The sequence below is a fragment of the Cyanistes caeruleus genome, unplaced genomic scaffold (genome assembly GCF_971803275.1).
Source record: "Cyanistes caeruleus unplaced genomic scaffold, bCyaCae1.hap1.1 HAP1_SCAFFOLD_65, whole genome shotgun sequence".
NCBI lineage: Eukaryota > Metazoa > Chordata > Aves > Passeriformes > Paridae > Cyanistes > Cyanistes caeruleus.
In genome coordinates, this window is record NW_028255884.1 from 3202476 (window position 1) to 3226035 (window position 23560).

The 23560-nt window shown below is 56.7% G+C and overlaps 3 protein-coding genes across 3 annotated transcripts in view; 2 read left to right on the plus strand and 1 right to left on the minus strand.

Annotated features, from left to right (window-relative positions):
• Positions 1 to 13713, plus strand: part of LOC147647194 (uncharacterized) — an 83425-nt gene extending 69712 nt beyond the window's left edge. The window contains exon 5 of the mRNA XM_086872432.1: positions 12823 to 13713. Coding sequence (XP_086728558.1) covers positions 12823 to 13668 — 846 coding nt within the window. The 3' untranslated portion in view covers positions 13669 to 13713. The remainder of the gene's footprint in view (positions 1 to 12822) is intronic.
• Positions 1159 to 3286, minus strand: LOC147647196 (uncharacterized). Its single transcript, XM_086872389.1, has 3 exons — positions 3151 to 3286; positions 1962 to 2127; positions 1159 to 1431 (listed from the first exon to the last, which is right to left on the minus strand). The coding sequence occupies exons 1-3, from the start codon at positions 3284 to 3286 to the stop codon at positions 1311 to 1313; spliced, it is 423 nt and encodes a 140-aa protein (XP_086728515.1). The 3' UTR covers positions 1159 to 1310.
• Positions 13714 to 20671: 6958 nt separating the features above from the next.
• LOC147647197 (serine/threonine-protein kinase pim-1-like) lies at positions 20672 to 21928 on the plus strand. The gene is made up of 3 exons (XM_086872433.1): positions 20672 to 20764; positions 21161 to 21527; positions 21864 to 21928. The coding sequence occupies exons 1-3, from the start codon at positions 20672 to 20674 to the stop codon at positions 21926 to 21928; spliced, it is 525 nt and encodes a 174-aa protein (XP_086728559.1).
• The last annotated feature ends 1632 nt before the right edge of the window (positions 21929 to 23560 follow it).

Consider the following 23560-nt stretch of genomic DNA (forward strand, 5'->3'; position numbering starts at 1 on the left):
GTGTCCTCGCACCCCCTGTCCTGCCGGGACGTGTGGCAGTGCCAGGCACCGCCGTGGAGCTGCTGATCCACCTCAGCCACTGGCCCAGGATCTCAGCTCATCCCTGCTGTTCCAGCTGAGTGTTCCTCAGAGCCCTGCAGGAGCACCGGGACTGCCCGCCCGAGGGGGTTTGTGAAACAAAGCCTCTCCTCCATCCCGTCTCAGCCAAGAAAGCTGTCACAGGGCCCCTGGTTCTGTTTTCTTGTTAATGCTGTAGTTAATGTTGTTTGTTTGCCTGGTTATAAATACTAATAAAGAACTGTCATTCCTATCCCCAGATCTCTGCCTAAAGGCCCCTTGATTTCAGAATTATAATAATTCAGAGGGAGGGGGTCTACACTTTCATTCCAGGGGAGGCCCCTGCCCTCCCTAGCAGACACCTGTCTTCTAGAACGGAGACACTTTGCCAGCAGGTTTACAAAGGGAACTGGGATCTAAGCTGTGCCCTCTGAACCAACAGAGCCAGCCTCCCTTCAGGGTGAGAAGCCACGGCCTCAGTTATAGCCCTGGGTGCCTCCTGTGCCCCAGAGAATGGCTGTGGTTGTAAATGTGTGTTTGGCTGCAGCACAGGGCCAGGGTGAAGCTCGGCAGCCTCATCAGAGCCCACGGCCGTGGCCCTTCCCTGCTGTGGCCCTCACCTGGCCCGGCCCGGCCCGGCCCGAGCAGCCCGGACTGGCCTCAAGGGATGGGCTCTGCCTGCCCGCTGTGCCCACAGGCCGGGCCCCAGGGCTCACAAGAGGCTTCCTCCCAGCTTTGCAAAACCTCGGCCAAGACTGTCCCATTTGCTGTGCTGAAAAGAGTAAAAAACCCTCTCAATTTAACCCTGCTGCACTCCTCATGGGGGATCCCTGCACACCTCAGGAGAGAGCCCAAATTTTCCCTGTGTGCCTCATGAGGTGCAGGCCCAGGTGATGCCACTGAAGGAAATGTGCCCTCACAGCCCAGGGACGCTCAGCATGGGCTCCCCCAGCCCCTCAGGGCCCCACCGCTGGTCACAGCAGCCCCTGCCTGGCTCCTGCCTGCCCACACCGTGGGCACCCCCAGCTGTTCCTGGACATGGAGCTCAGCCAGGGCTGGTGCTGTGTGGGCTGTGCTGGTGGTACCAGCCGGACACTGGGGTGACAGCTCCATCTCTTTATTAGAACAAAAAGCATGGGCCAACCCCTGCTCTGCTGCACAGGGGCTGCCCAGTTTCAGTCCTGGCAGGGACCAGAGCCAGGGGGCTCAGGGGAAGAGGGTCTCACATGGGAGGTGGGGGTCTTGGGATGCCCTCAAGATGGGGATGCAGATGTAGCTTGGCACATGGGGACAGATGTGAAGAGCGGGGATGACAGATGCAGCTTCTCAGTGACCAAAGTCTTTCGCCAGTCTTCTGAAGATGCAGAGGTGCTCCTGTGGAGAGAAGAGGTGGCTGAGGCCCCCAGCTGCCGCTGGCACACAGGGACCCTCCTGCACAGCAGGGCCCAGAGCTGCCAAGGCTCCCCAGCACGGCTGGAGCTGCTGGCACAGCTTGGCCCAGCTGGACAGCTGCCCCTCAAGGCCCTGGCGAGCAGGGGATGGCTCTGGGCAGGGTCCCTGGCCAGGAGCGGGCCCCAGAGCACCTCTGCCTGTCAAGGACAGTCTCGTCCCCGCTCTTTCTCCTGCCCACCTTGCTTTGCCTCTGCCCGCTGCTCCTGGGGCTGCTCTTGGCCAGGCAGCCTCAGTGGCAGCCAGCACTGGCTGCAGCCCCAGCGGGCTCCCCAGGACAAGGCCCAGCAATTAAGAGGCCAGTGAAAGGCCTGGGCAGCAGCAGAATTCTCAGCAGAGTTATTTGGGCAGCCAAGGACTAGCCACAAGTCCACAGCAGCCTCACTGGGAATGTCTCCTGACTATGAGCAGCCTTTCAAGAAGCTGTTGGAGGCCGAGATCAGGAAAACACTCACCGTTTTGTCTTCCAGCAATACCAGATTCCGGCACAGCACACCATCATGAAAAGTGCTCCACCAGCCACAATGGCCATTAACTTAATCAAACCATGTGTTCCCTGGTAGAAAACTCTTCTCATGCTTTCCCAGATGTTCTGAGCACGTGCTGTGGTGCCGGCTGCATCTGTGGGAGCAATGGGCAGCGTGAGCCGTGCTGTGCTCCACGGCTGATCTGGCAGCACGCTGGATAAGGCCAGGACATTCTCTGTTTCCCCCAGAGCTGGGGCCTGCAGGCACCTTGCCACCCCTTGGCACAAGACTGCTCAACCCCCTGAGCTTGAATGGCACAATTTCTCTGTGCTGTGCTGGTCTTCTCCAGGCAATACTTGTCAAAGACATGGATAAGGATCAGGAAAATGCCCAGGGTTTTGGAAATGCTCCAGGGCCCTCCCTCTTCCAAACAGACCCTAAACCTGAACTAGCCCAAGACTGGAAATTTTCAGGGGATCTCAGGGTGTGCATGGCCTGTGCTGCAGTTTGGGCTCCTGTCAGCTGATGCCAAATGCCTTCCTGCAGAGGCTGGGGAGAAGCTGCATCCAGGCCAGGCTGGGAAACAGCCCTGCAGGGCATGAAAGCAGCAGTGGGGCAGTGAGGCTGACATGGATCCCTTCCTGCTGTGTTGGGCACTGCGTGTGTAGATGTGCAGAGAAAGCCCCTGGCTGCTGAGTCTCAGGAGAAGGCTGAGGGACATGGACCCACCACAGTGTCCCTCCAGATCATTCAGAATTATGTCCAGATATTTGAGTTCCCCCACTGCTACATTACTATCTCCTATAGGTTTGTTCTTCTTCCTCAGGGGAACATAATATAAAGTATTTCCATTTCCCAGGAATGGATCCCACACAACCAGTGCTCAGCCTGTGGGATCGGCAGGGACACACCACACCCCTGTGATGGGAGCTGGGCTTGCTTGCAGAATCCAGATCAGGAGCTGGGAAAGTCCTTGCTGCAGACACACTGTGACTCAACAGCCACAGAAGCTTCTTTCATCTCTTCTGTACAGGCAGCACTGTGCCACAGGAGCAGTGAGAGGATCACACAGGACGAGGGCACACACGTGCACGGCTCTGTCCTGGCACCTGCAGCGATGCCGCCCTGGCCGAGCCTTGAGCTGGCAGCTCTCCCAGGGGGAAAGGCCTTCACTTACCCTCATAATCTTCCTCATCATCAGGCTCAGTAAGTGATATGGACGGGGAATCCAGATCATCCTCATCATCAGGTTCATCTGCAAAGAAAGGCAGGACAGAACAGCTCCTGTGACACTGCTGAAGATTCTTCTTCATGCTGGAGTGGCAGTGAGTGCACCTGGGTGATTGGTGCCCTCCAAGGCACTCCCTCATCTCCACCTTCCACTCAGGAGCAGGAGCAGGGGGACCATGTGCCTGCAGTGGCCCCACACTGGGATGGAAGGAGCCCCTTGAATGGAAGTCAGGGGAGAAAGGACTCCCTGGAGCTGCCAGCAGCTCTGAACTGAGCCCCAGGCAGGGCCAGAGCTTGGCAGCGGCAGCTGGAGCATCTCAGGTTCCCTGGGGCCAGAAATGAGCCACACAAGGCACAGCCCTGGGGCACAGCCCTGGGCCTGGCCCTTCCCTCTCTGCTCTTTTCCATGGCTGCACAGGGCACACGGAAGGTGACACTGGCATTGCACATGGGAAGAGGATTGACAGCTAAATGCTCCTTCCTCCCACTGACAGCAATGCTGTGGGATCACTCAGGGCTCCAGAAGGGAGCAGGGCGAAGTTTCCAGAATCCATCAACCTTCAGACTCTCAAGGGAAATGGCACGTGAGTGAGCTCTTGCCACCTTGACACTGATTGTTCTGTGCAGAAAGGGACATTGAGAACTTGCCTCCAGCATCTGGCAAGGTCTTCAAACCACCATCTACCACCACTTCCAGATGTTCCATGTCACGATCCAAATCTAGAAGGGAGCACAGATCAGAACCATTCCATGGTGTGCTGGGATCCCCTTCTGCCTTATGGAACTGGGCACTGCAAGGGGGTCAGGTAAGGCCGTGGGAGCCAGATGTCAATGGATGTGGCCAAAGCTGCAGAGTGGCCTGGGGAAAGCTCTGGACTGGCTCTGGACATTCTCAACACCTTTTCCATGCTCTGTGCAAAATCCCTGAAAGGCAGGCACTGCCAAGCAGCAGAGATGGCAGCTCAAGCCTCAGCAGGGCTCAGGCCCAGAGCCACAGCAATTACCTCCTGTGACTGTGCCTGGCATGGCCTCCCTTCCTGCAGCAGAGGCTGCCCATGAGCCACTGCTTCCTCCGGGAAACGCCGCCTTCAGCACAGCCTTTGGGTTCATCTCTGGAGAAAGGAAGAGCCACAGCTGGATCAGATGGAACCATTCCCCATTGAGGAGGTGGCATGTTCAAAAGGCAGTATTTGTCAAAGTCATGGATAAGGACAAGGAAAACACCCAGGTTATTGGGGCTGGCCAGGGTCCTCCCTCCTCCAAACAGCCCCTACACCTGATCCAGCCTGAGACCAGGAAATTGCAGGGGATCTCAGGGTGTGCATGGCCCATGGTGCAGTTTGGAAACCCTGTCAGCTGATGCCAAATGCCTTCCTGCAGAGGCTGGGGAGAAGCTGCAGCCAGGCCAGGCTGGTAAACAGCCCTGCAGGCCATGAAAGCAGCAGCAGGGCAGCAAGGCTGCCATGGATCCCTTCCTGCTGTGTTGGGCACTGCGTGTCCAGATGTGCAGAGAAAGCCCCTGGCTGCTGAGTCTCAGGAGAAGGCTGAGGGACATGGACCCACCTTGTCCTTCTTGCAGAATTTTCTTCAGCATTTGCCTCATGGGTTTGGATGGCTCATGGGGTTTCATAACTCCTGTAGCTTTGGTATTTCCTCTTGGAGGACCTTAGAGCAAAATAATTCCATTTCATAGGAATGGATCCCAGAAAACCAGTGCTCAGCCTGTGGGGTCAGCAGGGACACACCACTCACCCCTGTGATGGGAGCCAAGCTTGTGTGCAGCAACCAACCCAGGAGCTGGGAAAGTCCTCCCTGCAGACACACCTGTAACTCAACAGCCACAGAAGCTTCTGTCATCTCTTCTGATCTGCACAGGCAGCACTGAGCCTCAGGAGCGGTGAGAGGATCACACAGGGCGAGGGCACACATGTGCATGGCTCTGTCCTGGCACCTGCAGCGATGCTCTCCTGGCCAAGCCTTGGGCTCTGAGCTGGCAGCTCTCCCAGGGGGAAAGGCCTTCACCTACCCTCACCATCTTCCAGAGCCTCAGTCCTGGATGTGGGTTGGGAAGCCAGATCACCTTCAGCAAGAGGCTTGGCTGAAAAAGAGGTAGGACAGAACAGCTCTCGTGGCTCTGTAGGAGACCCTCAGGCTCCCTGGGGCTGGCAAAGGAGCCATGCAAGGCACAGCCCCGGGGCACAGCCCTGGGCCCGGCCCCTTCCCTCTCTGCTCTTCTCCGTGGCTGCACAGAGCACATGGAAGGAGATACTGGCATTGCACACGGGAAGAAGATTGACAGCTAAATGCTCCTTCTTCCCACTGGTAGTGACCTGTGGGATCCCTCAGGGTTCTAGAAGGGAGCAGGGCGAGATTTCCAGAACCCAACAAGCCTGAGATTATGTTAAGAGATATGGCAAATGCTCTTGCCACCTTGTCATTGCTTGTTCTGTCAGTAAAGGGAATAGAAGAACTTGCCTCCAGCATTCTCCAAGATATTCAAAGTATCATTCAGTAGCACTTCCAAATCATTGAGGTTGAGTTCCAAATCTAGAAGGGAGCACAGATCAGAACTGTTTCCATGGTGTTCCGAGATCCCCTTCTACCTTAGGGAACGGGGCAGTGCAAGGGAGTCGCACTAAGGCTGTGGGTGCCAGATGTCAGTGGACATGGCCACAGCTGCAGAGGGGCCTGGGGGCTCTGGGCTGGCTCCTGGTCACTCTCCACCCTCTTTGCAGGCCCTGTGCAGCATCCCTGGGAGAGGTGGCTGGAGCAGCCCAGGCCCCACTGGGGCCCTCTCTCTGCCACAGCTGAAAGAATTGTAAAAGCAATGGGGAAGAACTACAGCAGGCAGTGCCACAACTGTCCCTCAGGCCCTCCCTCCCTCCTGCCCACGTTCTGCTGGGACAGCTCTCCCATCCCATAGGGACTGGGCCAGGCTCTTTCAGGTTACAGTGGAGCCTTGCCCTCCCCCTCTGCCTATTCCCCACCATGGGCATCCCTTTGCAGCTGCTGCCAGGTTTTGGGACCTGTCTCCCATGGAGGCACCCCAGCAGGACTGCTCAGTAGCCAAGTGCCCTGAGCCTGCTGGGGATAATTCCACTGGGCTGTGCTGGTCTTGTCTGGGCTGTGCCTGCACTGCCCAGCAGCAGAGATGGCAGCTCAAGCCTCAGCAGGGCTCAGGCCCAGGGGCACAGCAATTACCTCCTGGGGCTGTGACTGTGCCTGGCATGGCCTCCCTTCCTGCAGCAGAGGCTGCCCATGGGCCACTGCTTCCTCCGGGAAACGCTGCCTTCAGCGCAGCCTCTCCTTCCGTCTCTGGAGAAAGGAAGAGGGATACATGCATCAGGTGGGGCTGTTTGTTCCCCAACATGAAGGTGGCATCTTCAGGAGGCAACAGTTGTCAAAGATATGGATAAGTTTCAGGAAGGCATCCAAACTTTGGAGCCAGGCCAGCCACATCTACCACAAGACTGGGAAATTGCAGGGGATTTCAGGGTGTGCATGGCCCGTGCTGCAGTTTGGGCACCCTGACAGCTGATGCCAAATGCCTTCCTGCAGAGGCTGGGGAGAAGCTGCAGCCAGGCCAGGCTGAGAAACAGCCCTGCAGGCTGGGAAGGCAGCAGAGGGGCAGTGAGGCTGCCATGGATCCCTTCCCGCTGCGCCGGGCATGGCGTGTCCAGATGTGCAGAGAAAGCCCCCGGCTGCTGAGTCTCAGGAGAAGGCTGAGGGACATGGACCCACCACGGCGTCTCTCCAAATCACTCAGCATCTTGTCTCCTGTAGGTTTGTTCCTCCCTATAGGAGAACCTTAACAGAAAGCGTTTCCATTTCAGATGAATGGATCCCACAGAACCAGGGCTCAGCCTGTGGGATCAGCAGGGACACACCACTCACCCCTGTGATGGGAGCTGGGCTTGCGTGCAGCAACCAGAAAAGGAGCTTGAAACATCCTCACTGCAGACACACCTGTAACTCAACAGCCACAGCAGCTTCTGTCACCTGCTTCCTGCCAGGGTGTCAGTGCTTATTCCTTGTTGGGACAGTGAGAACATACCTGCATGGGGCTCCAGAGGCAGAAAATCTTCATGAAGCCAAGCTGCTGGAGAAGCCTTCCTACCACCCTTGTCTAGAAGGGAGCACAGATCAGAACCATTCCATGGTGTGCTGGGACCCCCTTCTGCCTTAGGGAACTGGGCACTGCAAAGGGGTCAGGTAAGGCCGTGGGAGCCAGATGTCAATGGACATGGCCAAAGCTGCAGAGGGGCCTGGGGAGCTCTGGGCTGGCTCTGGTCACTCTCCACCCTCTTTGCAGGCCCTGTGCAACATCCTTGGAGGGGCAGTGGGGCCAGCCCAGGGCCCCTGAGGCCTCTGTCCCTCCCACAGAGAAAACCCTCCCTAAAGCCCTGGGGAAAACCATCCCCAACACTTCCCAGGGAGAAGGGAGCACTGTCCTGGGAAAGGGGGCTGAGGCCGCCGGCTCACCTGCTCGCCCTGCTCGCCACGGAGCAGCCTGGGCAGCCCTGTCAGGCAGGGCCACTGCCAGGAGGAGCAGGAGGAGGAGGCGCAGAGCAAAAGCCATGGTGCCTTGCCCACTGCCAGTCCTGCAGCTCTTGCTGCCACCACTGTCCTGACACCGCTGTCCCAATGTCAGCACCGCTGCTGCCGCCGCCGCTGCTGCCACAACAGTCGTGGTCAAGGACTGACTGCTCGGTCCTTGTGGTGCTGGGCAACCACGGGGCTCTGGGACCTCTGTGACCTCAGAGCCTGCTGTCACCTCAGCCTGCTGTCACCCCAGAGCCTTCTGTGACCTCATGGCCTTAGATGTCTGCCCCAAGTGTACTCCCATCTGTACTAGAGGACTGCTCTGACTGTGAATCTTTGACTTCATCAAAGGGTCATTGCTAAACAAAACCTTGGTTTTGCCTGCTGACATTGCTGGTCAGGCGCTGTCCCAGGAGATGCTCTTGATGGTTGCCTCTTTTCCTGGGCATGGCACTGGAGGAGGTCCAGGCCCAGGTGATGCCACTGAAGGAAATGTGCCCTCAGCCCAGGGATGCTCAACACAGACTCCCCCAGCCCCTTGGGGCCCTGCCTCTGGTCACAGCAGCCCCTGCCTGGCTCCTGCCTGCCCACACCAGGGTCAGCCCTGCCTGCTCCTGGACATGGAGCTCAGCCAGGGCTGGTGCTGTGTGGGCTTTGCTGGTGGTACCAGCCAGACACTGGGGTGAGAGCTCCATCTCTTTATTGGAACAGAAGAGCTGTGCTGGGCCCTGCCCTGGCAGGAGGGACCCACCTTCAGTCCAGGCCACAGAGCAGGGCGGGTCCCTTCAGGGACACAGGGCCTTGCTTTGGGTGGTGGCAGCATCTGCACAGCAGCAAGCTGGTAATGCAGCTGTGACAGGGACATCACGTATGGGCATGGAGATGTGAAATGTGTGGTGCAGGTGTCCCTGAGGGAGGTGTTTGGCCTTTCCTGTGAAGCTGCAGAGGGGAACCTGTTGAGAGAGGAGATGGCTGAGGCCCCAGCTGCAGCTGGCACACAGGGACCCTCCTGCACACTGGGAGATTCTCACTGTGCTCAAAGTTTCCCTCTGAAGACTAAGAGCTGAATGTGGATGAGCTTAGCAGCTGATCTGCAGACCAAACAATTGAGTTAGCAAAAGGAGAAGTTGAGAAAATACAAGTTTATCCATAGCAAGGAAGAAAGCAAGGCAGTTAGCATGGAAACCAATAAAAAGGGACATAAGGGGTATTTGCAGTTGTAATAAATGGAATTGGTTCGTGCTAACTAAATTGTAACTGTTATTAAAAGTTCTTATTAGAAACAATCAAGAATCAGTGTTACAAAGCAGATGTACCCCTTTGCAGATGTTACATGTCAAAATTAAAGTACAGGATGTAGTTTAGAAGATAAATGGTGTCTCAAGACCAAAATCACCTTGAGATGGACCAAAATTAGAACAAATTTAGGCATTGGGCCTAAAGATTAGTAAACATAAGGCTAATTAATAGACTTACATAACACAATGCTCAGTATGTATGCACAAACCTGTAAGGTTATCCAAAGGACAATGAGGAAGAGGAGAAGCCTTCGCCAAAAGACCACCAAAAGAAGACTGAAGACCCCCTAACAACAAGTGAGGCATGTTCCGTGAAGAAAAGTGAAGTAAAGTCTGAAAAACTTGAAATAGGAGGGAACTTAGAGGAAACATTAAGGAATATGTATAAGGATACAGTATATAAGTTTAGCTTGAAGTGCTTTGTTTTGAAGGTGAGGCAGGGTGGGAAGCCTCTGTACCCTGGTCAGTTTTGCTTATGCTTTAATCATACTTAATTACTAGCAGATTATATATATACATTTTAATTTTTATTAGACTGTAGTATTTTACTAAACTGTATTCTTTTATACCACATTACTATTCAATTTAGTAAATTGTATTCATTTTTAATTAAACTGCCATTAACCCAAGGGACCTAGTTGTCAAAATTCTAATTTCATTTATAACAATATTTTAACAAAGAAGGCTGTTACAACAACATTGGTATTTACCAAACATGACACAACATGAGCTATATTAACAAAGAAGGCCCCTTATGGTGACAACATTCTACTGCTCAAACTGTAAAACATCTTTGTGTACTGATCAGGAGGTCACGATTTACTCTTTACAATCCTGATGCTGAATGTCTCCTGAGGAGGTCTGGTCACAGAGAAGAATGAGCCCCTTGTGGGCTGCCCCTGTTTGGACAACCTGCTCCTCACCCCGAGCCTCAGCATGTCTGACATCGCCCACCTGGGACTGACATCCCAAAACATTGAAAATATTTCTCTTTATAATTTTTCTTTATAATTAAAATCTAATTAATTAATAAAAATAAATTTTTAAGTTTATAATACTATTATTCTGAATTTTTATAACCTAATTTTTATATTTATATAAAAGAATTGATACATTTTGCGCAACTAAAAACATTATCGGTCCTTGGTTCAAAGTAGCACATTTCCGTTCATTAATTAATTGACCACTATTTCTCCCTCTTTATGCTAATTACACATATTTTTAGTCCTTTGATCATCATTTTTATCATTTTCTCAGACAGGGTGAAAGGGGCCACTTTGGGGTCCATGGGGACTTTTCTGAGGAACATTTGGGGCAGTTTTGGGTCGGGGGACGGAACTTAGAGAGAACTTGGGGGTCTGGAGGACACATGGGGAGCCGGGAGGGCACTTGGAGCGGCATTTAGGGATTCTGTGAGACAATTCGGGGTTCGGGGGAGCACTTGGGGGTCCAGGGGGGCACTTGGAGGTCATGGAGGGGAATCTGGGGGCCCTTTGGGGTCCAGGCGGGCACTTGGGGGGCTGTAACAGGGAATCTCTGGGCCGCGGGGGATGATGGGAGTTGTAGGCGCCGGTATAATGAGGCTTAAAGGGGCCGCGGAGCATCACGGGAGTTGGAGGCTCAGCGCCAATAGGTTCCGGTAAGGCGCGGGGCATGACGGGAGATGAAGTCCCGCCCGGAATAGCGCTCTATGGGCGCCGCGGAGCATGATGGGAGCTGTAGTCCCGGAAGTGGCTCGGAAGGCGCGTTCGGCGGTGTGGGGAAGCGCTTGGAGAACACTTCTGCGTCCGAGCTGCAGGTCCTGGGGGCGAATGTACACGGCTCGGGAGCACTTGGGGGGAACCTGCGGAGCTGTGACCGGGCTCTTTAGGGCGCGGGGCACGGCAGGAGGTTTGGGCGCGGAACTGTGTTGTGGGATGATGGGAGATGAATTCCCAGCAGTGGCTGGAAGGGGAATCTGTGGGGTCGGGAGCATTCAGGGATCCAGGGACACTTTGGGGGGCCTCGAACGGGCGCTGAGGGGGCACTCGGGGATCCTGAAGGGTCTGGGGGACACATGGGACATATGGGGGGCGATCCCGGGGTTCTGGGGAGCGCAGGGCATATTCCCAGTTCCTCACAACCTGGTCTCAGTTGCCCCCTGGAGGCTCCTACTCACTGCCAGTCTGATCCCAGTATAATCCCAGTATGATGTCAGTACACAGCCAGTGCAATCTCAGCCACTGCCAGGATGATCCCAGTACAAACCAGTCCCTGCCAGTGCTGCCACTCCTGGGATCCCCCAGCCCTCTCTGTGTTCCCCCCTCCCACATCTCCCCAGAGGAGCCCCAAGGGCTGGCAGTCCCCAGCCAGGGTCCCCAGCCAGCCCCAGGTTGGATCTGCAGCCCCCAATTTTCCCAGTTTCCCTCTCCTTTTCCCCGGGCCGGGTTCCCCCCGTCCCCAGCGGGTGGGAGCAGCGGAGAGCCCCGCGCTGCCCATCCCGACCTGTCCCGGCTCCATCCCCGCTCCTGCCGTGGGCTGTGAGGGGTTTGGGAACGGGGCACCGAGGGTGTCGCTGCTCCTGGGGGAGGAGGAGGAGGGATGGAAGAGGAGGGAGGAAGAAGGAGAGTGAGAAGGGATGGAAGTAGGAGAAGAAGCTGGCATTAGGGAGGAGAAGGAGGTGGAAGGATGGAAGGGGAGGAGAGGGAGGAAGAGGAGGGACAAAGGAGGATCAGGGAAAGGAGAAGGAACCACAAGGTTGAGCACTCATTGAATTCATAGCCCCCTCCTGTGGGATCATCACCCACCATCCCACAGGTGATGGGGGAGTGGGAGCTTTGCCCGGATATCCTGGGGGGGTCCCTGGGTTGGGTTTCTTTTGCGGGGGGGGAATGTTTGGAGAACGTGGAACTCCAAAGCTGAGCGGAAAATCCTACTTGGGGGGACATTGGGGGGGTCTCACCATCCCTAAGTGGGGAAATGGAAATGGAAAACTTTTCGGATTCCTGGCACTCCCAGCAGCCTGGGGATGGTAGGGACCGAGCAGACAGGTTGTCCCCAGTACAAGCTTGACTCCCAGCAGCTGGGACAGGCGGGAACCCTTGAACCTTCTCTCCTTGAAGACAGGGGAGACTAGAGATGGGGAACTCCTGGGAGGCATTTTCAGGGCTGAATATTGGTGTTTTTTGGAGGTTTTATGGACCCCAGATGTCCGGTGACTTCTAGAGATGAGCTTGGACAGAGGGACCTTCAAACTCAATGTCCTCATCCCTTGTATTTCCCCAAACCAGGATTTCCCATTCCCAAACCTTGGCTGGATGGAGAAGGAGGCTGTGAGGAAGAGGAAGATGTCCCAGGACACCCAGGCAGGTGAGGAGGAAGTCAGTGCCCCTTTCCCCCTCTCTCCTGCTCCATCTCCCAGCCCAGCATGGCCCCCGGCTGCAGGACAACCCCGCTGCCAACGCCGTCCTGCCGGGGACGCACTGGGGGGATCTCCTTCCCCTTCCCTCTGGCACGGAGGCAAATCCCATCCTCTCCTTGTCCTTCCTCCTCCAGACAAGGAGCTGAGGATGGAGACCAGGGAGGACAAATCCCCACAGGAGAAGCTCATGGAAGAGGCCGTTTTGAGCAGCTCCATGGCACAGGAATCCAATGGGGAGGAAAATCTTCAGAGATCCCGCAGGAGGAGGGGCTCCAAACCCATCCCAGGGTGCTCTGAGGAGGAAAGACCCACCCTGTGCCGGGAAGGCGGCCGGAGATCCGGCCGGGGCTCTGAGCTGGTGGTCCATGAGCAGCTTCAGGATGGGGAGAAGCCCTACAAGTGCTTGGAGTGTGGGAAGAGCTTCAGCCAGAGCAACAGCCTGATCTGCCACCAGATGATCCACACTGGGGAATGGGCCTATGAGTGTGAGGAATGTGGAAAGGGCTTCAGCTGGAGCTCCCAACTCATCATCCACCAGCGCATCCACACTGGGGAGAGGCCCTACGAGTGTCCCCAGTGTGGAAAGAGGTTTCAGAGCAGCTCCACTCTCCTCAGGCACCAGCGGATTCACACGGTTGAGAGGCCCTTCCGCTGCCCCGACTGTGGGGAGGGCTTCAAGCAGAACTACACCCTCATCACCCACCGGCGCATCCACACTGGGGAGAGGCCCTACAGGTGTGGGGAATGTGGGAAGAGCTTCAGCCGGAACTCCAGCCTGATCAGCCACCAGAGGATCCACACCGGGGAACAGCCCTATGAGTGTGAGAAATGTGGGATGACCTTCAGCCGGAGGTCCCATCTGACCATCCACCAGATGATCCACACTGGGGAGAGGCCCTACGAGTGTTCCGAGTGTGGCAAGAGGTTTCATACCAGCTCCCATCTCCTCGAGCACCAGCGGATTCACACGGATGAGAGGCCCTTCCGTTGCCCCGACTGCAGGAAGGGCTTCAAGCACAACTCCCACCTCATCACCCACCGGCGCATCCACACTGGGGAGAGGCCCTTTGAGTGTGGGGAATGTGGGAAGAGCTTCAGCCACAGCTCCAGCCTCAACACCCACAAACGCCTCCACACTGGGGAGACACCCTACGAGTGTCCCCTGTGTGGGAAGAGCTTCACCTGGAGATCTAGCTTGACCCAACACCAACGGCAGCACCAGTAAGGGAAGCTCTGCAAATGCCCCGAAGTACAGGAAGAGCTTTGTGCACTGCTCCAGCTTCATCCCCCCTTGGAAAATTCAAGTTTGGCAGAGACCTGGTGATCCATGTTCCCTGTGATCCATGCTGGGGAGACACCTGTACCTTTTCCTGCCTATGGCAATGACATGATGTGGGATCAAAGAACGTGAGGGTCTGGCCATGGCCCTGTTCTTATATTCAATTTCATCTCAGGTCATTACCAGGGGCAGGTGTTGGGGGTTAGGTGTCTTTTTTTTTTTTAAATTCTGGATTGCCTGTGGAATTTTTACCCATTAGTTGTGGGGACAGCCTAACTGTGGGTACTTGGTGGGTGCTTGACAAAAGGCAAAGAGTTTGGCCGGGCCCAGGGGGGGAAGGGGGCAGGAAAAATAGAGGGTGGGGACAGTTTGGGGGGCTTTCTTCAGCTTCGGAGAAGGACACGTTGGGTGCAGAGATGCTGCGGTGGGCACAAGAGAATTTCACCATCACTCACACGGAGCTGCTGCTGCTTCTCCTTCTCCCCTCTTTGTTGGTGGCCTCGCACCCCCTGTCCTGCCGGGACGTGTGGCAGTGCCAGGCACCGCCGCGGAGCTGCTGATCCACCTCAGCCACCGGCCCAGGATCTCAGCTCATCCCTGCTGTTCCAGCTGAGTGTTCCTCAGAGCCCTGCAGGAGCACCGGGACTGCCCGCCCGAGGGGGTTTGTGAAACAAAGCCTCTCCTCCATCCCGTCTCAGCTGAGAAAGCTGTCATGGGCCCCCTGGTTCAGTTTTCTTGCTAATGCTGAAGTTATTGTTGTTTGTTTGCCTGGTTATAAATTCTAATAAAGAACTGTCATTCCTATCCCCAGATCTCTGCCTGAAAGCCCCTTGATTTCAGAATTGTAATAATATAGAGGGAGGGGGTCTAAGTTTTCATTCCAGGGGAGGCCCCTGCCCTCCCTAGCAGACACCTGTCCTCCAAAACAAAGACAGATGGGGAGTTTCTCCATCCTCCTTACCCTTGTGGGGCCAGCAGTGCTCTTGGTTCCTCATGCTCTTTTTGTGGGGCCTTTTGTGTCTGTGCCCCTCCAACTTAGGGGGACAGGGGATATTTGCTGCCCCCTTTCTCCTTCTGGGAAGCCTGTGCGGGATCTTTGTCCCTCTCTGATTTGGGGGGTGCCAGTGTTGTCACCATCCCGGCAGCCCCCGTCTGCTCTTTGCCCTTTGCCAGGCCAGGGGTGTTCTCTGTCCCCTTGCAATTTGTGGGGCTGGCACAGGCACAATTCCCCTCCTCTTTGGGGGGGCTGGCAGTCTCCCCTTCCCCCTCTGACTTGGGGGATGCTCTGGGCTACATCCTTCTCTTAGTTTGGGGGGGGCAGGTATTTATCTCCCTTCAGTTTGGGAGGCCCGGGGATAGTTTCCATCCTCCTCCAGTTTTGAGGGGCCTGGGAGAAGTCTCTGTCTCCCACCGATTTGGGGGGACAGGTGCAGGCTCCACCCCCCTCTGATTTTGAGGGACAACCTGGAGGAAAGGCACCAAAATCTTGACAAAGGCTGAAGAGAACACTCTGATTACCCCTTTTGCTAAGAGGTTCCCTTAGCTGAAGTTGCTAACCAGGACAAAAGTTCCAGGCCCGCAGTGGGTTTTGGGTTGTTTTATTTCCTGGGCCCTCAGTCCTGCGTGGGACACGGGAACTGGGTGCTGCAGAGGCTGCACCAAGGCATCAGAAATGGCCACCCAACACCCAAGGGTGGTAGAAGATCTGCTCTAGCACTGGCCGGTCCATGGGGTGCTTGGACAAACACCAGCGGATCAGATGTTGGCACTCTGGGGAGAGAAGGCAGAAAGCGGCGCTCACTTGCAGAAGGCTCCTGCCCAGCTGCTCCCGGCGCCTGCAGAAGCCGGGCCACGCTGCGTGTGCTGGGAGCTGCCCTTGGCGGGAGAGCAGCACGGCAGGACAAGCGTCCCCTCCTTCAGCCAAGCGTGCCACACCCAGCCTGCCACGGGCCACCTGCTGCAGCCGGCCCTTGAGGGCACATGGACGTCCCGCGCAGCTGCGGGAGGGCCGGGCTGGGCTGTGCGGTGCCACCTGCCAAAGCCTGCCTTCTTCAGGCCGCGTACCAACCTGGAGAGACCTCCTGCGGGAAGAAGAGCTGCCCCAACACGGTGTCACACTCGTTCTCGAAGGGCAGGAACCCGCACACCATCTCCAACAGCAGCACACCCAGGGACCAGATGGTCGCCCCATCGCCGTGGTAGCAGCGCAGGCCGATCCACTCGGGCGGGCAGTACGTGCGTGTTCCTAGGGGAGACGGGCGGCGCTGCTCAGGCGCAGGCTGCTGGCTTCCAGAACCTGGCGCCAGCCTCCTGCCAGAGGCAGGGGCTGCAGCCATGGCCACAACTTCCCCCCAAGGCCTGCCCGCCTCCCTCTGACAATGGGCCAAAGCCAAGAATCCATTCTGCAAGGCTGAGAACGCCAGCGGAGCAGCCCAAGGCCGTGCGGGCCTGCCAAGCCGAGGAGCCGGGGCCCGGCTTTTGCAGCCCCTTTCTGTGGGCAGGGCCGGCAGCCGGCTCCTGGGGCACAGCACCTGCCCCGTGCCACAGGGCAGCCGGCAGCCGGCTGAATGCCGCACCCCACGGCCCAGGAGGGAATGGGGCTGTGCAGTGCCTGGCACTGGGAGCAGGGCCTGCGCTCTGGGCTCACCGGCAAACTGTGCAAATGCCCACTCCTGGAGGAAGGTGCCGCAACCGAAGTCAATCAGCTTCAGCTCGCCAGTGTCTGGGTTGACAAGGAGGTTCTCTGGCTTGATGTCCCGGTGCAGGACGCCGCAAGCCGTGCAGTGCCATACGGCCTCTCTGAGGGATGGAGGCTGTCAGAGATAGCGGAGGCTCCTGGCACCATGGACGTTCTCTGACCGCCTGAGCTTCTTGCATGGATGGCGGGTCTTCTCTGCTGTGCCATCCTTGCAAGGCTTGAGGCTCTCCCAAGGATAGCCAATCTTGCTGGGAGCATCCTCCTGAAGGGATGGCGGCTTCTGGAGAAGCTAGGCAAGCCACAGCAGGGCAGGTGGCCTCACCTCATCAGCTTCTCCAGTTCTTTCCACAACGCCAGCCACATCCCAAAGAAGAGTGGCACAGATGTCCCATTGCATGCCCAGTGCCGGATCATCACTTCCTGCAGCTCTTGGGCCACTGCCATGCAGGGACTGCAGCTGCTGGAGCTCTCCAGAGGGCTTGTGGGAGCACCTGGCCGCCGGCGAGGGGTCACCCGAAGCCTGGAGAACCTGGGAGCCTCAGGGGCTGCTCGGTTCCTCCGTGGGCCTCTGGGCCTAACCCTGGGGCGCTTCCTCGTCTGCCGCCTCCGTGGTTTCCAGTGGCCACCGGCCCAGCAGACAGCCACAGCGGCCAGCAGCAGGACAAGGGCAGCCATCAGGACGCCACCGTCACCCATGGCTACGGCACGTCCCATGGCGACTGCACTGGCAGCTGCGGGGGCTGGCCCGGTTTATATAGGGCTGGCATGGTGATGTCACAGTGCTGTGGGCAGGACAGCTGTGTGACATCACAGCCCTGCATCACACCAGAGCTTAACCCCTTTGTGACATCACGGCCCTGCGTCACCCCAACCCTCACCAGTTCCACGGGAGCGAGGAAGGGGCTCCCTGTGGGCACTCGAGCACCCTCTGGAGCAGAGGAGAAGGAAGATTCTTGTCTAAATAGGACACGGGGATGAGGAGGGGAACGGTGATGGTGTCACCTCCTTGCTGGCTGAGCATGGGACATGGATTGTCCAGTCGGGGATTGCAAAGTCCATGGACAGGACAAGCCCTGCTCAGCAACATGGAAACCATCGGTGTGCTGTCCACTACATTCCCATGCTGAATCCGAACTTGGATTCAAATCCAGTTCTGTGCCTCTTTCTGGGAATTAAATGGATGTTATCCTATTGAAAACCAGTACCTTTAATACTTTAGGGATCTCTGACTTCAGGGAATTGAGGTGCAAATAAAATGAAAGGGTATGATGGAGTTTGTGTCCACCTAAAATTAACACTTTTTATGAGAAATAAAATAAGCACAACGCCCATAAACTGTGCGCAGTATAGGGACAAACTGCAAAGACCAGGACTACGGGCAGACACAAAAATATATAGGGTAGGTCTGAGGGCAGAGCCTGAGGGCATGGGTCCAACCACAAACTGGAGTTAGAAATATGCAAAATACTGCAACAAATAACAACCAATCAGGGGAGAGAACCAGGAACATTCTAGAAACATAACCTTATAAGGGGTGAGTCAATTAACATATTAACTGCCATAAGCCCTTTCTCTTTGCCACATCTTAATCAAATGCTTCCCAAGGCTTGAACTTAATCCCTCTTTTTTTTCTGGGTGAAATTCAGCTGGCTTGGATCCCCAGCGAGGCACATTCCCATATCACATTAATCAGTTCTTCACCCAACACTCCCTGTCCCCGTTCATTTCACACTGGGATTTCTGCTCCAGAAGGATTCTGTGAGGGACACAATTAAAAGTCTCTCATGGAACAAGAGGATCCAGATTTAAGAAGTGGGAAAGAGTTTAACCCCACTATCTGTTTAACTGGTCCCGAGGGTGGAGACCTGAAGGAAACTCATGACTGGATTCAGGTCATAGATCTGCAGATGCCAAGGAGATATTAAATTATCCTCCTTGGAATTAAAGCTGGGAATTTTTCTTTCTCTGGAGCAGTAAATTAGGATGTTGATGGGCCCCCCTTCTCTGCTCGCTCTGACCCTCCTGCCCCAGCCTCGCTTGGTTCCATTCACATTCCTCCTGTCAGGGACACTCTCCACACAGATCATGGCTCAGATTCCTTGGTTCCTCAGCAGTGTTTTCCTTGGATTTTAGCCAGGGCTTCCCTGGTTTTGGGGCAGGCTGGATCGTGTGGAGCTTTCTGCAGCCACCGTTAGGGGTGTGTGTCTTCCTTTTCCCAGCAATTTCCCTCTGTCTTCCCATTACCGACGTTTCTCCTCTCCACCTCTTCCACCTCCATGCCATGTTGACAGGAGCTCAGAAAGAGCAGGAAAACAGAAACAAGCTCCACAGTGAATTCCAGGAAGAAAAATCCATGGATGGCCAGGAGGCTGCTGTGGCTCCTTCCTGAAAATCAGGGCTGTTGGGAACACGGCACAGGGTGTCCCAGGACTTAGAGCTGGACACTGAACCCTCCTGGATCTCCTTGGCACCCGTCCCAGGCAGGGATGGTCCTGGATATCCTCCTGGATCTGCCCCAGGAAGGTCCCTGCTCCCTGGGGCGGGATGGGATGGGTAGAGGACAAGGAATGAAGGTCAGGAGAAGAGTACAGAGATGCTTCTTGCCACTGCAGCAAGAAATCTGGTGCACTGAAAGCTCAGCTGGAGATGAAGGTGGCCAAAAATGTGAGGCACAATAAAAATTGACTTGTTAAATCCATTAATAAAAAAAAATTAAAAAATAGAGATTACATCATCCCCTTCCAGGATGTGGATGATCCCCTGACAAACATGGACACAGACACATTGCAGGTTTTCTAATGCATTTATTGCCTCTGTCTTCAACACTCACCCCTCCCTTCCCAGAGGAAAACACGCATTGTACCAAGGGACACTGCAAAGTCCTTGAAGAGGGCAAGCCCTGCTCAGCAGAAACCAAACCACCCCAGACTGAATCACAGCATTCCCATCTTGAATCCAAACCCAGCACGTGCCAGCTCTTGGGAAGAGAGGAACCCCATGGCAGTCAAAACCAGAGCAGTGGGACAACCATGAGCGCTCTTTGGAATATCTGGATTTATTTAGAGTGGAGGCTCTGCAGAAGTTGGTGAGCTGCTATGAGAAAACTTTTGCAGTCCTCGCCAGCCATTTCAGGAGAGCTGCCCAGAGACAGAGGAACTTCTCCTCCCTTTGTCTCTGGGGGATCTTCTCTGGCACAGGGTAGTGGTTGTTTGAAGTTGGTGCCACTGTGGCGTCCTGGGAGCCGGGGCTTGACACAGGTGGCAGCAGCACTCTTCCTGATGTGCTGCCACTTGCTCCAGGGAAGGATTCATTGCAAGGGGCTGAGCTCCAGTTCTGATTTCCAGGCTTTTCCAGGCCATGTTCATCTTCAGGGATGAGCCAGGGCTGTGATCCCTGAATTGGGTGGGGCCGTGATGTCACAAAGGGGTTAAGCTCTGGTGTGCTGCAGGGCCGTGATGTCACACAGCTGTCCTGCCCACAGCACTGTGACATCACTGCGCCAGCCCTATATAAACCAGGCCAGCCCCCGCAGCTGCCAGTGCAGTCGCCATGGGACGTGCCGTAGCCATGTGTGACGGTGGCGTCCTGATGCCTGCCCTTGTCCTGCTGCTGGCCGCTGTGGCTGTCTGCTGGGCCGGTGGCCACTGGCAACCACAGAGGCGGCAGACGAGGAAGCGCCCCAGGGTTAGGCCCAGAGGCCCATGGAGGAACCGAGCAGCCCCTGAGGCTCCCAGGTTCTCCAGGCCTCGGGCCACCCCTCGCCGGCGGCCAGGTGCTCCCGCAAGCCCTCTGGAGAGCTCCAGCAGCTGCAGTCCCTGCATGGCAGTGGCCCAAGAGCTGCAGGAAGTGATGATCCGGCACTGGGCACGCAATGGGACATTTGTGCCGCTCTTCTTTGGGATGTGTCTGGCGTTGTGGAAAGAACTGGAGAAGCTGATGAGGTGAGGCCACCTGCCCTGCTGTGGCTCGCCCAGATTCTCCAGAAGCCACCATCCCTTCAGGAGGCTGCTCCCAGCAAGATTGACCATCCTTGGGAGAGCCTCAAGCCTTGCAAGGATGGCACAGCAGAGAAGACCCGCCATCCATGCAAGGAGCTCAGGCTGTCAGAGAACGTCCATGGTGCCAGGAGCCTTCGCTATCTCTGACAGCCTCCATCCCTCGGAGAGGCTCAGCCAGACCTGTCAGCCTGCAGAAGGTGCAGAGCCCAGGGACAGGTCTCCCAGCTTTCTTGGACCCTTGGACTTCAACAACATGGGCGTGACCCTGAGCACTGACATGGCCAGGGAAAGCCCACAGGTCCAAGTGGGAGCCCAGCCCGATCCAGGGGAGCCATCTCAGGAGCAGGTGGAGGAGCAGCAAGTGTCCTGGAGCCAGCAGCTGCAGGACCACAGCTCCCAGGTGATGGTGCTGGATGTGCCAGCTGGCAACAGCCCGTGCCTGGTAGAGGAGACAATTCCTGAGGGACCAGGGAGTTTCCTCCATCTCCAGGAAGCTGCTCCCATAGAGCCACCAAATACCAACGAGGCTTCTGTACCGGCAGGTGAGACCTGAGGAGCTGTCTGAGGCTCCCATGGGGCTCTGGAGGGACATTCCCAGGCCAGGCCAGGGCTTCTGAGAGCAGCCTAGAAGCAGGTCAGAGCAAGGTGGCCGGTGCTGGCTGTGGCCACTGCACTGGCGGGCACTTGGGGGGTTCCTGGGATCATCAGGCCCTGTGATGGAGGCATTGTCTCCTCCTCACAGCCCGACGGCACCTGTGTTCCACTGGAGATCGTGCTGATGGAGAAGGTGGGCTTTGGCTGCCACAGAATCATCCAGCTCCTCGACTGGTTTGAGCTGCCTGACAGCTTCGTTCTGGTGATAGAGCGTCCAGAGCAACCTTGGGATCTCTTGCACATCCTGCTGGAGCAAGAGTTCCTGAGCGAGGAGGTGGCACGCTGGCTTTTCTGGCAGGTGCTGGAGGCCGTGTGGCACTGCACCGCCTGCGGTGTCCTGCACCGGGACATCAAGCCAGAGAACCTCCTCGTCAACCCGGAGACTGGGAAGATGAAGCTGATGGACTTCGGTTGCGGCACCTTCCTCCAGGAGTGGGCCTTCACACAGTTTGCCGGTGAGCCCAGAGCGCGGGCCCTGCTCCCAGTGCCAGGCACTGCACAGCCCCATTCCCTCCTGGGCCGCAGGGTGCAGCAATCAGCCGGCTGCCGGCTGCCCTGTGGCACGGGGCAGGTGCTGTGCCCCAGGAGCCAGCTGCTGGCCCTGCCGACAGAAAGGGGCTGCAAAAGCCGGGCCCCGGCTCCTCGGCTTGGCAGGCCCACAAGGCCTTGGGCTGCTCCGCTGGCGTTCTCAGCCTTGCAGAATGGATTCTTGGCTTTGGCCCATTGTCAGGGGGAGGCGGGCAGGCCTTGGGGGAAGTTGTGGCCACGGCTGCAGCCCCTGCCTCTGGCAGGAGGCTGGTGCCAGGTTCTGGAAGGCAGCAGCCTGCGCCTGAGCAGCGCCGCCCGTTTCCCCTAGGAACATGCACGTACTGCCTGCCCGAGTGGATCGGCCTGCGCTGCTACCACGGTGATGGGGCGACCATCTGGTCCCTGGGTGTGCTGCTGCCGTGTGCAGGTTCCTGCCCTTCGAGAACGAGCGTGACACCGTGTTGGGGCAGCTCTTCTTCCCGCAGGAGGTCTCTCCAGGTTGGTACGCGGCCTGAAGCAGGCAGGCTTTGGCAGGTGGCACCGCACAGCCCAGCCCGGCCCTCCCGCAGCTCCTCGGGACGTCCATGTGCCCTCAAGGGCTGGCTGCAGCAGGTGGCCCGTGGCAGGCTGGGTGTGGCACGCTTGGCTGAAGGAGGGGACGCTTGTCCTGCTGTGCCGCTCTCCCGCCAAGGGCAGCTCCCAGCACACGCAGCGTGGCCCGGCTTCTGCAGGCGCCGGGAGCAGCTGGGCAGGAGCCTTCTGCAAGTGAGCGCCGCTTTCTGCCTTCTCTCCCCAGAGTGCCAACATCTGATCCGCTGGTGTTTGTCCAAGCACCCCATGGACCGGCCAGTGCTGGAGCAGATCTTCTACCACCCTTGGGTGCTGGGCGGGCATTTCTGATGCCTTGGTGCAGCCTCTGCAGCACCCAGTTCCCGTGTCCCACGCAGGGCCCAGGAAATAAAACAACCCAAAACCCACGGCGGGCTGGCGAGTCTGGTCCTTGTTAGCAACTTCAGCTAAGGGAACCTCTTGGCAAAAGGGGTAATCAGAGCATTCCCTTCAGCCTTTGCCAAGCTTTTGGTGCCTTTCCTCCAGGTTGTCCCTCAAAATCAAAGGGGTGTGGAGCCTGCACCAGTCCCCCCAAATCGGTGGGAGACAGAGACTTCTCCCAGGCCCCTCAAAACTGGAGGAGGATGGAGGCGATCCCCGGGCCCCCAAACTGAAGGGAGATAAATACCTGCCCCCCCCAAACTAAGAGATGGATGTAGCCCAGAGCATCCCCCAAGTCAGAGGGGGAAGGGGAGACTGCCAGCCCCCCCAAAGAGGAGGGGAATTGTGCCTGTGCCAGCCCCACAAATTGCAAGGGGACAGAGAACACCCCTGGCCTGGCAGAGGGCAAAGAGCAGCTGGGGGCTGGCGGGATGTTGACAACACTGGCACCCCCCAAATCAGAGTGGGACAAAGAGCCCACACAAGCTTCCCAGAAGGAGAAAGGGGGCAGCAAATATCCCCTGTCCCCCTAAGTCGGAGGGGCACAGACACAAAAGGCCACACAAAAAGAGCATGAGGAACCAAGAGCACTGCTGGCCCCACATGGGTAAGGAGGATGGAGAAACTCCCCATCTGTCTTTGTTTTGGAAGACAGGTGTCTGCTAGGGAGGGCAGGGGCCTCCCCTGGAATGAAAATGTAGACCCCCTCCCTCTGAATTATTATAATTTTGAAATCAAGGGACTTTCAGGCAGAGATCTGGGGATAGGAATAACAGTTCTTTATTAGTATTTATAACCAGGCAAACAAACAATAATAACTTCAGCATTAACAAGAAAACAGAACCAGGACCCCGTGACAGCTTTCTCGGCTGAGATGGGATGGAGGAGAGGCTTTGTTTCACAAACCCCCTCGGGCGGGCAGTCCCGGTGCTCCTGCAGGGCTCTGAGGAACACTCAGCTGGAACAGCAG